The following is a 16,353-nucleotide window of genomic DNA, read 5'->3' as shown; positions in this document are numbered from 1 at the left end:
CACCAATAGATACATAGGGAGATGAAAAATATAAGGTGGGAAGATTTTTAATTCTGTGACGTCACAGATTTTGTTTATGTATGTTACTTTTCTTAAAATATTTCAGTACAAAGGATTGTTATTAAAAGTAAAAATAATCGGATGGAATAAACCCGTTTTTTCTCTTTTTTTCTTTTCTAGCGTTCAAAATCATAAGGGCTGAAGTGACATTTTAGCCGAAATTGAAATTTCAGTTTTATTGAGGTATTCTAAATTTAATTACAATTCAATCTTACTTCTCATCAAATAACTCTAGAATTGTATTATTTGAGCTTTTTCTTTCATTAAAACAGGTAAAAATACAAATTACACAAACTACAGCTGTTCGGATCACTTATAAGAAAACCGTTTTTGTAGCAGCTGTTTGTTAGCAGCTCAAAACTGCAAAAATATATATTTATTGAAACTAATTTAGGTAACAATTATTTATTTTTTCTTACATGAATAGTTTACTCTCGTATCTTCGTTCAGTTCAATCAATACAAATTCAATAGATCCTTTCAATCCTTTTCTCACTATTAACTACTTTTTAAAATGTTTGTTTTCTTTTCATCTATTATCCCTGTCTGACAAGTCCAAATCGGTTACTTGCAACAGGTACACTGTGTCTATGACGTCACCGGTGCCGCAACAGCCCCTCCCCGTAACACTGGTGAAGGATCCTTGCCAGATTTACCAATACGAATCTCCGGCACCGCCAGCTTGGCTACCGGACGCTTATACGTTCCCTTGGCTGTACGTACCACTGCTTGCCTAATACGTCCGTCAACTCCAAGAATAACTTCTTCCACAATTGCTCTAACCCAACACTTCCGGTTGTCCTCGTCTGCCACAAACACAACTTCGCCTACTTCTAATGGCTTCTGCTCAGTGTGCCACTTGACACGTCGGTTGATGAACGGAAGATACTCGGTCAACCATCGCTTCCATATACGGTCAGCCAATAGCTGCGACCTCTTGTAGCTGTTTTTTAGAGCCTCCGCATCATTGGTCGACAGCCTGCGACACTCTGTTCCACTTGATGGTTGTCCCCTCAAGAAATGGTTTGGAGTAATAGCTCCCGAATTTTCTGGATCTTGAGGAACATAAGTCAAGGGTCTGGAATTTACTATGTCCTCTGCTTCAGTTAATGTAGTTTGGAGTATTTCATCCGTCAGTCTGCGGCCGTCATCCAATACATCCATCGTCTCTTTCACCGAACGAACGAGCCTCTCCCAAACTCCGCCAAAGTGGGGTGCTGATGGCGGATTGAAGTTCCATCGGGTCCTAGAACTCGTCAGCTCTTCGGAACAATCAGATTTGATCTCCTTCATAATCTCCTTACTGGCGCCCACAAAGTTCGTCCCATTATCAGAGAAAAACTCAACGGGAACTCCTCGTCTGCAAACAAAACGACGAATGGCCATCAGGCACGCTTGCGACGATAAACTATGTACGACTTCAAGGTGGATAGCTCTCGTTCCAAAGCAAGTAAAGAGAGCACACCAACGCTTTTCCGTGTGACGTCCAACCACCACATTGATCGGACCGAAGAAGTCTACTCCCACATAACTGAATGGCCTAACGTAAGGAGTAGTTCGTTGATTTGGAAGCGGAGCCATCCTCGGAACCACCGGTTTACATTTTCTTACTCTGCACTGCATACAGTTTTTTCCGATTTTCTCTAGCTCTCTTCGGACCCTTGGGATGTAGAAACGTTGTCTCAACTCGTTCACTACGGTTTCTCGGTTTCCATGACCAAATAGATTATGATAGTATTCTATAAGCCTGACAGTAACTGGGTGCCCTTTCGGAAGAATCACTGGGAACTGTAACTCAAATGGAATGAATTCTCCCTCTTGTACTCTACCATCCATCCGCATCACATTGTGTTCGTCCAGCACAGGCGAAAGCTTGAAAATATTGCTAGAACGATCAATGGATATTCTTTTCCCTTCTCTGCATTTCACTAACGTTTTCACTTCATCTGGAAATGATTCTACCTGCGCCATTTTCCACAGAAGGCGCTCAGCCTCTTGGTATTCCTCTGTCGACAAGGGACGTTTTACTGCTGCTACGGAACCTCTACCTAACCGTGCTATCCTACGATCAACTGGTAACGATTCGATCGGTAAGCCCTGCTGTTTACGCCGAATGTTTGACACGAACCGTACAACGTTTGCCACCGTGCGGACTATAATGTTCCACTTCGAAATACGACTACAATCGATTAGAGGGTCCGCGATCTCTACACTGTGGAACAACGCGCTGACCCGTAGCTCTTCAGTCACGTTTGGTCTGGGTGGTTCCGGATATGGCCACATATTCTCTGCTTCATATAGATACTTAGGGCCGGTGAACCAGGGGCTATGTGATTCAATTTTGTTTCCGTTCTTCCATTTAGTCAAATCATCCGCTATATTCAGCTTCGTGCAAATCCAACGCCAATTCGCTGGGTTTGTCTTACTCAGAATTTCGCCAATCCGGTAAGCCACGAACACTTTGTACTTCCGGTGATCCGATACAATCCAGGAATACACTGTACTTGAATCCGTCCAAAATTGAACACGGTTGATGCAAAAACTGTGATTTGCTTTGACGGTTTCGGCTAATTTTGCTCCCATCACCGCTGCCATCAACTCCAAACGTGGTATCGAATATTGCCTTAACGGTGCCACTTTAGATTTTGCTTGAACCAAGGTACACCGCGGAATCCCATCTACTAACAACCGAAAATATGCTACGCAGCCATATGCACCGGCACTGGCATCTACGAATACGTGTAGCTGTAACGATTCGTAGTCCAGAAATTCACCAGCACCGAAATAGTGACGGGGAATTCTTAGCCGTTCTATATCGGGCAGTAGCGCTGTCCATCTTTTCCATTTTTCGAAGCTCTCATCGTCGACCGTATCATCCCACTCACAACCTGTGCGCCATAGGTCCTGTATCAACATCTTACCATGAATGACGAACATCGTCAGCAAGCCTAACGGATCAAACAGACTCATCACTATACTCAAAACGATTCGTTTGGTCGGACGCTTGTCGCCTGTCAGACATGGTTGCAGATTCTCTCGCAGTTTCAAAGCAAACGTGAACACATCCTCTTGAGGGTCCCAGACGATTCCCAAAACCCGCTCAGAGCCCGTAGCTTTATCGGTATTGAAATAGACCATTTGGTTCGTTTTTGACTCACCTAGCTGCTGGAGTACTGCGTGAGAATTCGACACCCAGTTTCGAATCTCGAAACCGCCCCTTGAATGGATGTACTTGACCTCACTTGCCCTTTTCACCGCCTCTTTCACGGTCTCTGTACTGTCGAAGTAGTCATCCACGTAATGTCGATTTACAATAGCACTTACGGCATCTGGAAACTGCTTCAAGAACTCACTAGCGTTGCGATCCTTAACGTAGAGCGCCTGGCTTGGCGAGCATGTTGCTCCAAATATAGCGCAGTCCATCACGTAGATCTCTCCATCAAACATGAACCGCAGAGCTTGCCTGTCTTCCGGACGAATCATCAGTTGGTGGAACATCTCTCGGATGTCTCCCCCAAATCCAATACTGTACTGTCGGAACTTACACACAACCGAAGGTAACGAAGTTAAGAAATCCGGTCCCTTAAGCAGCTTCGAATTAAGCGACACACCTTCTACAGCAGCAGCGGCATCCCATACAAGCCGAATTTTATTCGGCTTCTTCGGATTGATCACAATGTTGAGGGGAAGGTACCACACCTTCTTGGGGTCAGTCTTCGTTAATTCCTCTACAGTTGCTCTGTGACAGTACCCCTTACTTTGATATTTCACGAGTTGGCTCCGAACGTTTTCCAATAGTTGTGGGTTCTGCGATAGGCGCTTGTCGAGACTTCTCATTCGACTTGATGCCATTGGGTAGCTGTTTGTAAACGATGGATCATCCTCTTTCCATAGCATACCCGTTTCGAACCTGTCTCCAACTCGCTTCGTCGTAGTTTCCAATATCTCCCGAGCTCGTCGATCTTCAGCTGACTCTGGCAAAACATCCACTGTTACACCCGGCTCTTCAAGTATATATTGTGACTTGAGAAGATCATGCAGTTCTTGATTGGACACACCAGTGCATGAATGATGTCCAACGTATACAGTTCGCAAGCTACCTCCTTCTTTTGGACCATAGACCGTCCACCCGAGCATGGATCTAATGGCTATCGGCTCTCCTGGTCGACCAATTCGCGATTCAATGGGTGCAAATAAATGTAGATGTTTCAAACCAATTAAAATCCTCGGAGACTCATTTGGATACTCAGCTACCGGAAGATTTCTAAGATGGCTATAGCTCTCCGCCAATTCCCGGTAGTTCAGAGACTGCACCGGCAACTTCAGCTCCTCCACAGTGTGGACCTTTTCCATCGAAAACCGTTCCTTCGAACCGACAGCAGAAATCGTCAGATTCAACAGCATTGACTCCCGTTCTAGCCTCGTCATCCCTGCGGTCCAGGTAACACGTAGGGGCTGTGGTTTCCCAGTCGCCTTCAACATATTTGTGATAGAACATTCCACCAGCGAGAAAGAACTACCCTCATCGAGAAAAGCTAAGGTGTTGATGGACATTCCTCCGTAGCTCAGTGTTACTGGAATCATCCGAAAAATTACCGACACCTGCTGACTTGCGCTGTGTGCATTACAGTTTGAACGCAGTTCCGTTGAATGTTGGTGAAGCATTGTATTGTGCTGGCCTTGACACCTGTCGACCTTACACCGAATGTTCGCTTTGCATCTGCTCCTCCCATGCGCGTTCAGACATGATCGACATAGTTCAAATCGATCGACAACCTCCAGTCGCTGCAAAACACCCATCTTTCGAAATTCATCGCAGTTCCGAAGTCGATGGTTTGTGCGTCCACACGTTGGACACGGTGTTCTTGGGTATTCCGGTTTTCTCGACAATTCTTCGCTGTGTGCGTTGATGTGACTTTCATATTCCTTCGATCTTCCGCCTCTGATCTTGCTGGCACGACTACCGATTGGATTTAATGATGCATCCACGACTCCACTTACTTCACTGGCAGTAGACACCAGTTCGGACAAAAAATCAGCCAACGTCCGAAGTGTGACTCTACCCTGTAGCCTTTTGTACCGAACCCAATCCATTTTCGTCCCTGGAGGTAACTTCTCAACCAGCTCCTGGATCAGCAAGGGATTTACCAGGTGGTCATTGAGTTGCGTTGCTTCAAGATGGTCGCATAATTGCTGAACTACCATCCCAAAACTGATGAACGTACCTAATCGGTCCGCTTTCGGTGGATCTGTCTTCCTCACTTTCACCAGCAACGCGTTCAATAATTGCTCCGGCCTCCCATACAGCATCCGCAATGTTTCGATGATTTGCGGTACCGCTTCCGGCAACAACAGTCGACTGCAAACTGAATCCCGTGCAGGGCCCCTCAAGCTCTCCTGCAAACGAGCCAGGTTCTCTAAATTTGAAAATCCGCAAGCCTTAGTCGTGGTGTTGAAACTGCTTAAAAAGATTGGCCACTCCTCATGTCGACCGGTGAAAGTTGGCAACTTTCGCGAAAGGAACTGCCGTGCCGAAATTTGCGCCTTTGTTGGGTTCACTTCATCCTGCTTCATCTTCTGCTTACTCTTCTTCCGATCCTTGTTCTTTTGATCCTCTTCAGAACTTCCTCTGCTACTGTCCTCGCTAGAATCGCTCGACTGTTCATCTTGCGAACTCATCTTCGAATTAGCATTCTCACTGTCACATTTCTTTTTTTTTCCATCGCTGGTTGCTTCACCACCGATATCGGTTCGATTTTCGTGATTTTCTTTTTTAATCCATCCCTTGACGTGGACGGCTTCGGATCGACAATCGGTGTAGAAGTCACTGGAAGTTTCTCTCCAGATTCCTTTTCTTTCAGACAATCGCGCTTCTTCTTCTTTTCGAGTTTCTCCACTTCCATTTCTGTTCGCTTTCTGCTTTCACTCAGTTCTTCAAGTTCCTTCTGCAGCTGTTTCTTATCCATTTCCTTTTTCTTCTGAAACTTCTTCTCTGAAACAATCTTCATCTCCAGGATCTGCTTGTCCAAAGCCCACTGCATTTCCATCTCCTCGTTCGCCAATTCTAACTTCGCTTTAGCTAATGCCAACTTCTGGTCCATTTTCCTCTTCAAACGCTTTTTCCCCTTCTTTATCGCCTCCATTGCCTCTGCAATCTCTTTATCGTCTTCCGAGGTAGATTTCGCACTGTTCTTCGATTTTCTGGCTTTGGCTTGATCTTCAATACTCTCCTCAACGGAAACAACATCATCATCTTCCGAATCACCGCCAGCCGGATCTTCTCCACGACATGCTGAACATCTCCAGTTCTCATCGTCTTTAACGGACGCTTCAACTCCGGCACAACTGAAATGGAACCATCTCTGGCAATCCTCACAGTACACCATTTCCTTCTCATCATGATCCGGACGGGTACACAACGGACAGTTATACTGTGTCACATCCGGATTGAGGTTAGATCCGTCTCCTCTGGATATATTCATTTTTGAGATTGTTCGGATCACTTATAAGAAAACCGTTTTTGTAGCAGCTGTTTGTTAGCAGCTCAAAACTGCAAAAATATATATTTATTGAAACTAATTTAGGTAACAATTATTTATTTTTTCTTACATGAATAGTTTACTCTCGTATCTTCGTTCAGTTCAATCAATACAAATTCAATAGATCCTTTCAATCCTTTTCTCACTATTAACTACTTTTTAAAATGTTTGTTTTCTTTTCATCTATTATCCCTGTCTGACAAGTCCAAATCGGTTACTTGCAACAGGTACACTGTGTCTATGACGTCACCGGTGCCGCAACAACAGCATTTATATCATTCAAGTACATTCAAAAGACAAAACATCAAGATCAATGCATACGACTTAGGTGAACATACTTCGGCTTCTGCAGAAGGATAATCTTTCTTGGGTAAATTCTGGTTTGACCAAAAACGTAAATGAACAAAGTCCGAGTCACAAAATCTACAGTGCATGTGCACTTATTCTGATATAAATAGAAAGCTAAAAAAATTAAACATTTTAGTTCGTGACATGTTCTGTTTTCTTAATGATGAATGTAATGCGTACAACATTTTTTGCAAATATGCAATTAGTTTCTGTATATCCTGTTTCAACGTTATTCGTTGACACCTGAGAGAGAGGAGCCAGCTCGCGTTTGTTGTGATCGCCCTTATGTCAGCGCGAACCAGTCACGGTGAACCAAGGGGAAGTATTGGAATATGTAGAAAATTTTAACATGATATTTTTTCGCAAGACATTTTATAAGAAAATAATGTTGACGTCGGACTACATCTTTCATTTCTATACCGGGGTGTAAGTTCAAAGCTTCGAGAACGAGAGTGTTACATTGGAGAAACAGAATTTTGAGCAATAATACCTGCCGGTTGAAAGAAATGGTATGATAACCGCTTCATTCGAAAGAAAAAATATCTACGTGTTATATGTGTGTTACTTATTGATCCAAAAATTTGTTTCCAAAGCTCAAAAATTGCTTTGAAAGCAAGCTATTGAAAACACACAAATCTGTATATAAGCAGGTAGCAGCTCCGAAATCCTGATGAATGGAGTCACCACCAAGAGCATGTTTGTGCAAATGAAGGGCACTGGAGCATCGTGTTCGTTCAAGCAAGGCCAAAAAGGAGTCCACCGAAGAGAAGAATAGTATCGCTAAGAAGGCGACCAAGAAAGCGTCAGCATCGAGCTGGTGTGGCTGCCCGGAAGCAAAAGTCAAACAAATCCTCGAGCATCGCTGCATACAAGCCGAAGCCAAAAAATAGTCGACGTTCCAAACACTGCAGCCTACGCTCAGCCATCGGATAACTATCGGGGAATTCATTCTCGTCGTAACGCCACAACAGACCGGTCTCGAATATTCCTGACGTTGTGCTCACAGTAGTTTTCTTCAAAATAGCTCGAGCTCGCTGGTTGTCGACAGATTCCAAAAGAGGAACAGTGGATACTCCTTCTCTGTCGGCATTGAAGAACCTTTGCACCATAGTGTGCAATTCATCATCCCGCGAGTGAGAACAGACATGGACGTGACAGTGTTTGGAAGTATTTTCCATCACTCCTATGTTCCCATATATCGACCAACCAATTCTTGTTTTCGATGCAAATGGTTGTCGTTGAGTTTACCCTCTCGAAGCTTTAGACATGCGCTCAACTGTGCATTGTTTAAACCAATTAATAACATTGGGGTAGCGTTGAAATAATCTGCTACCGGAAGGCCGCGTAGATGGCAGAACATCTTTTCCATCTCTTTAAAATCAAGTGTCTGCGATGGTAAATCGAGACTCATTACAGTACGAGCATCTTTTAATGGAAACCGTTTAATAAATCCTCTTCCCGATATCTGTAATTGAACCATTTTCGAGTCGGGTTCTGTCCGAGTCACATTTCCGGTCCACTGCAAACAAAGAGGATCGGGTGTACCGGTTACTCGAATTCGCTTCACCAATTCCTCTGATATGAGCGTCAATTCGGAACCATCATCCAAAAACGCATAAGTGTCAACAGATATTTCCTTCCCATATACTGTTACTGGGATGACACGAAAAAGAGTGGAACCCTCAAACTCCCGATGAAGTGAAACCGTACCCGAAGTTTTTGGCTGTACTGGTAGCTTCCCCTTGGAACTCGTTTTTATCGAATGAAGCAATTTGTGGTGGCGGTATTCGCAACCATCGATTCCGCAAACCGGACTTTTACATGGTCTTCTCCCATGGGCAACTAAGCAACGGCGACAGAGATTATAATCCTGAACCACTTTCCAGCGAGTATCCAGATCTAATTTACGAAACTGGAAGCAATCCTTTGCTTTATGTCCAGCTTTCTTACAAACTAGACAACACTTATATTGATTCTCGGATACCGTGGCGGATTCATCCTCTCCCTTAATCGTGTGGGCGTTGACAAAAGCTTTATCTTTTCTTTTTTCTCCCCTCACTTCTAGAGACGAACTTGATACTGTTGGCGTGACGACATGACTCAAAGCTGATACCAAGGATGACGTAAAATCCCCAAAAACTGCTAGGTCTACTTCGACCTGTGGACGCTGAAATAGAGCCCAATCCAAACGAACGTTCGTCGGTAACTTCACCACGAGCTCTCGTAGTAAGGTTGGATTCATCAGATGGTTCTCCATACCGACCGCCTTCAACTGAGCGCAACTAGACCAAAGTTGACTAAATTTTCTAATTTTTCTGGTTTAGGTGTTGGAGTTGCTCGTACCTTCGCTAACATCGTGTTCACAATTAATTCTGGCCTCCCATACAAGGTGTAGAGTGTCGACATTACGCTTGGCAGCATTGTTGGATGCAAGAGAAAACTTTTAACAGCCTCCCTCTCAAACTGCGTTGAATTTTCAGCTTCGGAATATCCACATAACTGAGTGGAATTGTTGTAGCTGGAGATAAAGGCCAATCATAGGGATCTCCATGGAAAATCGGTACTTCCCTTGGGACCACATATCGAGCAGCCAGTTGCTGTGCATTAGGAGCACATATGATGGAATCGGTAGAATTTCGAATTTGAGTTGAGGAAACAATTGGTGCCTGGTAGCTAGGAACTGTCGTTGCATAAGTACGATTTCAAAATGTACGTTCATATATCGGATCACTCATATTATTGGCAGCGGAGGACGGGTACATGCGAGCGGAATTTATGGTAGTGGTAGTGGTAGGCAATTTATTGTGTTTGATAAATGAGACGGCATTGCCGTTGAATTGTGCGGTGCGCTTGACATAAAATAATTCGTATTCAATTGGGCTTGTGATAACAGACTGGGACCTACCTCAGCGTGCGATAGTCTTACCCAATCGCTGTTAGCATTGACTAAATTTTATAAATTCGTTGGGGGAGGGGGATTCGTTACTTGCGATTGTTGTACATGCGATGGATGCACCCATTGTTGCATCTGCGATAGCTGCACTGACTGTTGTATCTGCGATGTCTGCTTCGGTTGATTTGGTCGATGACAGCGTCGCTTGCTGCATCTGTGACGACGTCGACGATTTCTGCACGGTTTGTGCAGGCAAGAATTGTACCATCTGCGTTGAAATCGGCTGGACCTGAGACACTGACGATACTTGAGTGATCGGCTGTTGATTTGTTGACCACACTTGCGAAGACTCGAACTGAGAACGTGTCGGCTGCGAACACACCGGAAACGAAGCTGAAGATGGAGTTTGCACCAATACGAATTGTGTTGGTACTGATTGCGAAGAAACAGGAGGTAGTGAGTGCTTCAAATCCGATTGGATCGGCAATTGTTTCGATGCTCGGCTTACTCTGACAATCGTATTTATTGGACGAAATGGTGTGGATAACATATCTCCTATTACGTTGTTGAAACTCTCTGTGTTGACGTTTGCTGGTTCATTCGCTTGTTGTAGCGTAACCGTAGGTATGACAATTTGACTGCGTTGCTCGTTGATTCCGGTGTTTTTCGCTCTTGCATCTGACGGGAAATTGGTCTGGTCAACATTACCGATGACCGCTTCCGAAGTCGTGTTATGCTGAACGCTCAGCCATTGCTGCACCTTACTCACGCCGCTTCTGCAGGACCGATTGCTTCTCCTACTGCTGTCGTCAAGATCTTCCTCCAACATACTCTGCATCATCTCGAACTTCTTCGTTAGATATTCCTCCTCAACATTTTCCTTCTCCTTCCTTTCCTTCATCATCCGCGTTTTTGGCAATTTTGCCCCAATTTTGCCACAACCGCTTATCGATGAAGATTTACGTTGAAAAATCTTGAAGTTTGTTGACGCTTATCAGAAAATTTGCTGATATCCAGGGTATTCCCGAGAGCAAACACAAGATTAATTCTTTGTCAGCTTCAAGCTGTAAATATTTATTTTTAACTCAAAATTCAATCAGGGTCTCTAGTTTCTAGTCATTCAATTCAGTGTCTGTAGTTATGCGCACGGAGGTTTGGCCCAGGTTACACTTCCACATCCATAGTGCCATTTTCGCGGTGATCGTCGCTAACACAATGCTTAACTCGTAACATTTTTATGTATAAATTATCGCGCTTTACATGCTCTGAATTTTTTTTTCAATTTAGAAACATGTCAGGAACATGTCAAACGCGAGAATTTACACACAAAAATGTTACGGGTAAAATATTATTTTTCCAGGAGTCTCCATAAAAAAAGCTATGCATTCCAGAAACTATAGAAGATAGAAAGTTGATGTCTTCAACAAAAGTACATATTTCATTCGATCCAAAACTTTTTCGAATACACTATATCGCTATCTCAACTTTAAACAAAATTAGGATTAGTTGTATTTTTGTTCAAAGAAACCATGAAAAAGTTATTAGAAAAACGTTTTCCCTGTAAAAGTTTCCATTTTCCGATGTATAGATAACTTGTTGGAAATCGTAAGGGTAAGGTTTTCTGTTTCTGTTCTGTTCTGTTTTTCTCTTTTTTTTCGCTCATGAACTATATAAACTGGTAAAACACATAGTTTAAACGTCTAACTGTAAAATTCAATGATGACGTTGCTAAAAACTGAATATTTTAGAAACAGAATTGCATTTACAATTTAGGGGGTGAGTTTGGTACCACTCTCCCTTAGCAATCATGACTTTTATTTCCATTCTTCCTGATTTTTGAATACTATTCTAGGGAACGCTGAGTAGCACTCTGCCAAAACGGGCAATTCTGAATAGCAGTGTAATCCGATTTACTCCATGAAATTTTCCAGCTTCAACATCAAATGTTTCGCCTCCAAATGCAACCGAGGCAACTTCCGTTCCGTTGTGTATTGAGCCCGAAGCCATATGATACATACACATGCGCATACCGATGTCGACCGATTCTTGTTGACGTTGTGCCTGCTGTGTGCGTGAGTAATGCATATCACGTTACCAACTCCTCTGCGGCCTTCTCACTCACGCTAACGGCGTTTTGGGCTCTCCCTCTCACCCTCACAGCCGCTGTGGAATATAGGATATTTTTTTTTGCTAGTGTGCATGCCGTGATAGTTTCTCGGCCGTTTGGTGTGTGCGCGTTTCGCTGCTCAGTCAGTTTCAGGAACGCGATGAGTAGACATCGATGTAACGCGTTGTCGTTGTTTCCATCATCATCAACAGCAGCAGCAGCAGCAGCAGCCAGTGGAAAGGAGAAATAGGAAAATCCAAGCAAGCAAGCAGGAGTGAAAGAGAGGAGCATAGCCAAATGCTCCTGTTTAGTAACTGAACGAATATCGAGAGTGAAGGAAAGAGGCATACTTTGAGTTTCGAAAAGAATTACACGAAGAAGCGCAGAATAAGAAAAAGTGTCTCTTTCTAAATGTTGTGCGAAAAGTGAAAAAATTCCAAGCCTTGTTTCAAAAAGTGTAATTATAGTTTGGTTTGCTCTACGTTATAAAATCAATAAAGTAGCTAATCGAGGAGAAATAGCAAGCAGATTACTACCTAGCGACATCGCCGTTCCAATATTCGATGCCAAATTGGATTAAAAGGTTCATTTCCGGTTCGCGATTCTACCTCGTTCGAAGTGGATAGAGAGAAAAAAAATAGCTCAAGATACACAGTAATAAAAGTTTGACTTTTGTGTGTTTATAACAAATACGTGAAAGTGTTCATGTTTGATCAGGGTCTGATCGAGCATTGGAACGAATTTCACCACCATAGCCAGTGTTTTATGTGAATGGGGAATTTTCATTTCTAGGATTGCAGAATAAAAATTGTTGAAAAAAAAAAAGAATTGTTGAGTGTTTGCGATTCATAGCGATTGCGGAAAAAATTGCATCTTACGAAATCTTTATGGTAAAGTGTGTGTGAATTTGAAGCGAAAAAGGTAAATTGAGCAAAAAAAAATCAGTGAAATTTTCATGATCCATTCAGTCTAGAGCAAAAAAAAGTCGAAAGTTTTAAAGTTATCCCTCGCATTCATTAAATTCCCGGGTCACCAGTTCTCGTCTCTGCTCGCGTCCGTGTTCAGGAAGTCGACGTCATCAGGCGGAAAAACTTCCTGCTGCTGCTCGAAATAGTGCAGCTGGAATGGTTCCACCCAAGCAGATCCGGAGTCTCGATCGTAACGTATGAGAGCCAGAGTCTGAGAGGAGGGAAGAGTGAGAACGTATCCCGGATTCTCCAGTTCTAGGGGATGAGATCTGGAGTGCTGTCAGCAGACCACTCCGAGATCCGTGGTCCATGTACCGCTAGAAAGTGTGTTTTTACTGTGAACAAGTGCTCGCAGTTGTAAAAAAAATATTTTGTTTTCCGAAGCGAGAAAGCAAAGTTAATTAGAATTATCCGGAGGGGTTTTCTCGTAAAGTGATTTAAATCCGTCACACAGGAAGGAAAGCTTAAATCAAGGCACAGTGTACGACGCGTTGAAATGCGTTGATCCGGATCATCTGCCTGGATGCTGTTCTAGTGAAGGCTAGAAAGCATTCGCCTGGAACGTCTCTTCCCGAGTCTTCGATGTCCACGTTTTTGTAGAGAAGAGTGTGTTCATCTCAGTGGTTTTGAATAAGTGTAAGTGTGCAATATTTTTCTCGTTGGTGTTTCGCCGAAAGGAGCCACAACAAAGTGCGTTTTATTTTGGCAAAGCCGCGTCTTCAGAATCCGCAATTTCCGGGACGAAAATTACGGCGGTAAGAGAGGGCGGTCATCGTCCGAGCGGTGATGTAACAACCGCGGAAGCATCACCACCCCGTATGCGGTCGCCGCCACTCGTGATCGTCGTGATCATCCTGATCCTGGCCGGTCAGTACGGTCGCTCGGTCGTCAAACCCGGTCAATCTGCACCACGCGTACGAGAATTTCCCAAAAAAAGATTTACGCCGTCAGTTTGTATCCTCCAACGCGCGTTTCTATCCCTATGTCCCTCGATGCCTGCTGCACTCGGTGTATTATGTGGTAAGTGCCCCTTCGTGGAGTATTGAAAATTATCGGCCCCAACCGAAAAAGTCGTCTCCATGAAGCACCTGAGGCACAATGGTACGCGAGACTCGACATCTTTGGGTTGGAAACTTGCCCGAAACGGTACGAGAGGAAAGAATACGAGAGCATTTTAAAAGGTGAGTTTTTGAAAAGTATATTCCATTTATAAATTATCTTTTATAGCCACATATTTGTTTCTGAAAGATTGGATTTCGTAACACCATGCTCAAACGTAAAAATCAAGAACGAAAAACATACCTAAGAAGATATTGATACTTCATTCGCAATTTCCCAAGCCTCATCTTATTTTAGATTAATATTCATTTCGTCGTGCCTCATTAGTATTCTACACTTAAATCAAGACCCCGACCGAAGTGCTCAGCAGTCGTCAGCCGACTTCACTGGCCAAAAATTCGGACATTTTCTGGACTGGACTGCGGTGTGAATCCATCAACCCAACTCGTTGTTGTGGTATGGACACGCAGCAAAACCCGCCAACGTTTCAGTTCAGAGCTGTGCAATTTTTTGCTCTTTGAGAGCGAAGTATTTCCATAATTTGTAGGCCTGCGAATGCAAAGTGGCAGGGAACGGTTGACCTCTGGGACTATGTATAGATTCTTGAATAATCAACCAACAGAAGGTTGCAAGATTGTTTTTTTTGCCAGCACACAGTGAATTAATTTTCGAGAGCAGGCGCGAATCCGGGAAAAATTTGCGTATCATTTTAATTTTCATTGAAAAGTTGCTTTTAGTGCACATATCCTGGTGTAATACACAGGATCGATTTACTCCCGTAAAGAAAAGGATTTATTTCAAAAAAAATCTTCCGATCTGCACTAGTATGAACAAATCTTTAAAATTATGCCTCTAAACTACGATCTAGGACTACAATTTGGTATCGAAATCTCAGCTAATTGTTGCGAGTATACGATGAAATCAGCTTTTTCGAATACATTCAAGGCGTGTTATTTGGCTTAAGACATCTCCACTAAGTATTAATAAATGACGCTTGTTAATGCATACGTTGAGACGGAAAAAGTTCCGCAGGGAACAGGTTAACGCCATTCAAGAAGAAGAGGCGTCGAGATTAAAGAGATCCTTCTGTTTTGTTTGAGTTCTGAAAAGCTGACACAACTGATAAATACTGTACAGGGGAATTTCGATATAACGTACCCTCGAATAGCATAGGAAAATAATCTAATATCAAAAAATATATACAGTAAACCCTGTTTTTTGCGTTTTTTTTTTGGTGCGTTTTTGTTGTACGGTGTATGAAAAAAAGCAGATTTGACGAAGTTATCGTCCATTCAGTTTTTTTCGATGGTTTATATGCATTTCAGTGCGAAAAAAGCATATTTGCGTCTCAATTATCCACTTCTGAAATCATTCCCCTCCTCTCATCAAATGCTCAAATGTTTCAAATGTTTTTCTATGTTTTTGCATGACATAATTTCTAACAGCAACACGTTTCGACATGCAACTAAAAGCACAAACAGCCACGCGCAACCGAAAAGGCAAAGTGTCCCATCGCAAAGCAGGGAAACAAAAGGAAATTGAACGGTGAACGGCGTAGATTTGAGTTATTTTTTCGGGGAAAACTTTTATTATGTGGTCCCTATCTACCGCACAAAAAAAGTTTTTTTTTCAAAATGTGTACCGAACACGACTTTTTAGACCTGCTGGTGAAGTTTTGCACGATTTTTTTTGCGACTTTTTTGTGCGGTCCCTATCCCCCACACAAAAAAAGGTTTGCCTGTATATAAAAACTACTAAATAAAAATATTTTAAAATTTTTTTTTTTTCTTAAATATGTTTATTAAAATTCTGAACGAAAATTTTATGAATAGTCCATACAATTACCAACAAGTCTCCCATACATCGAAAGAATGGCATTGACACATTGAAAAAAAATTTCAGCAAGCAAGCGATCATTTTATCTTTTTACAATCAATCAACAGTATGAAGGGAAACATCATGAGAAAGGTTGGCTTCACTTTCTAGTTGGATTTTAAATCATTATTTACCAACTCCACACAAACAACATCATAATAAAGTAATATGAGCTATGTTTCTGAGTTCTTTATTATGCTTCGATATAACGTACAATTCGATACAACGTACAATTTTGTAATAGAAATGTACGAAATATCGAAGTTTCCCTGTAATATGTTTGATTTAATAAAACGATATCATTAAAGAACATACATAGGGCCCTATTCTAGGAAACGAGTAGACCGTTTTGCACTCGTCTTGTTTGTTTTGATATTCGAGATGACGAGCTCGACAAAAAAGACGAGAAACTCGTTTGATTCTATGGACTAAGAGCTAATATCTAAACTGTCACAGGCTCGTTCAACTTATGGAGGAGAATGTGGACATTACAAAAGGTTTTTGG

At 42.6% G+C, this 16,353-nt stretch overlaps 2 protein-coding genes across 9 annotated transcripts in view; one reads left to right on the top strand and one right to left on the bottom strand.

Annotated features, from left to right (window-relative positions):
- Positions 1–647: 647 nt before the first annotated feature.
- LOC129773694 (uncharacterized) lies at positions 648–5,633 on the bottom strand. Its single transcript, XM_055777339.1, has one exon. The coding sequence runs from the start codon at positions 5,631–5,633 to the stop codon at positions 648–650; it is 4,986 nt and encodes a 1,661-aa protein (XP_055633314.1).
- Positions 5,634–12,079: 6,446 nt separating this feature from the next.
- The window catches only part of LOC129777763 (protein split ends), a 185,998-nt gene continuing 181,724 nt past the window's right edge, over positions 12,080–16,353 (top strand). For 5 of the 8 annotated variants that reach the window (XM_055784236.1, XM_055784235.1, XM_055784234.1 and 2 more), the window contains exons 1-2: positions 12,080–12,529; positions 12,739–14,095. In XM_055784236.1, coding sequence (XP_055640211.1) covers positions 14,013–14,095 — 83 coding nt within the window. In that variant the 5' untranslated portion in view covers positions 12,080–12,529; positions 12,739–14,012. Of the gene's footprint in view, positions 12,601–12,738; positions 14,096–16,353 lie in introns of all 8 variants that reach the window. The other 3 variants (XM_055784232.1, XM_055784230.1, XM_055784231.1) reach the window with 3 other exon arrangements.

Source organism: Toxorhynchites rutilus, chromosome 3 (genome assembly GCF_029784135.1).
Source record: "Toxorhynchites rutilus septentrionalis strain SRP chromosome 3, ASM2978413v1, whole genome shotgun sequence".
NCBI lineage: Eukaryota > Metazoa > Arthropoda > Insecta > Diptera > Culicidae > Toxorhynchites > Toxorhynchites rutilus.
The sequence above is the reverse complement of the archived record's forward strand: the minus strand, read 5'-3'. Positions and strand labels throughout refer to the sequence as shown.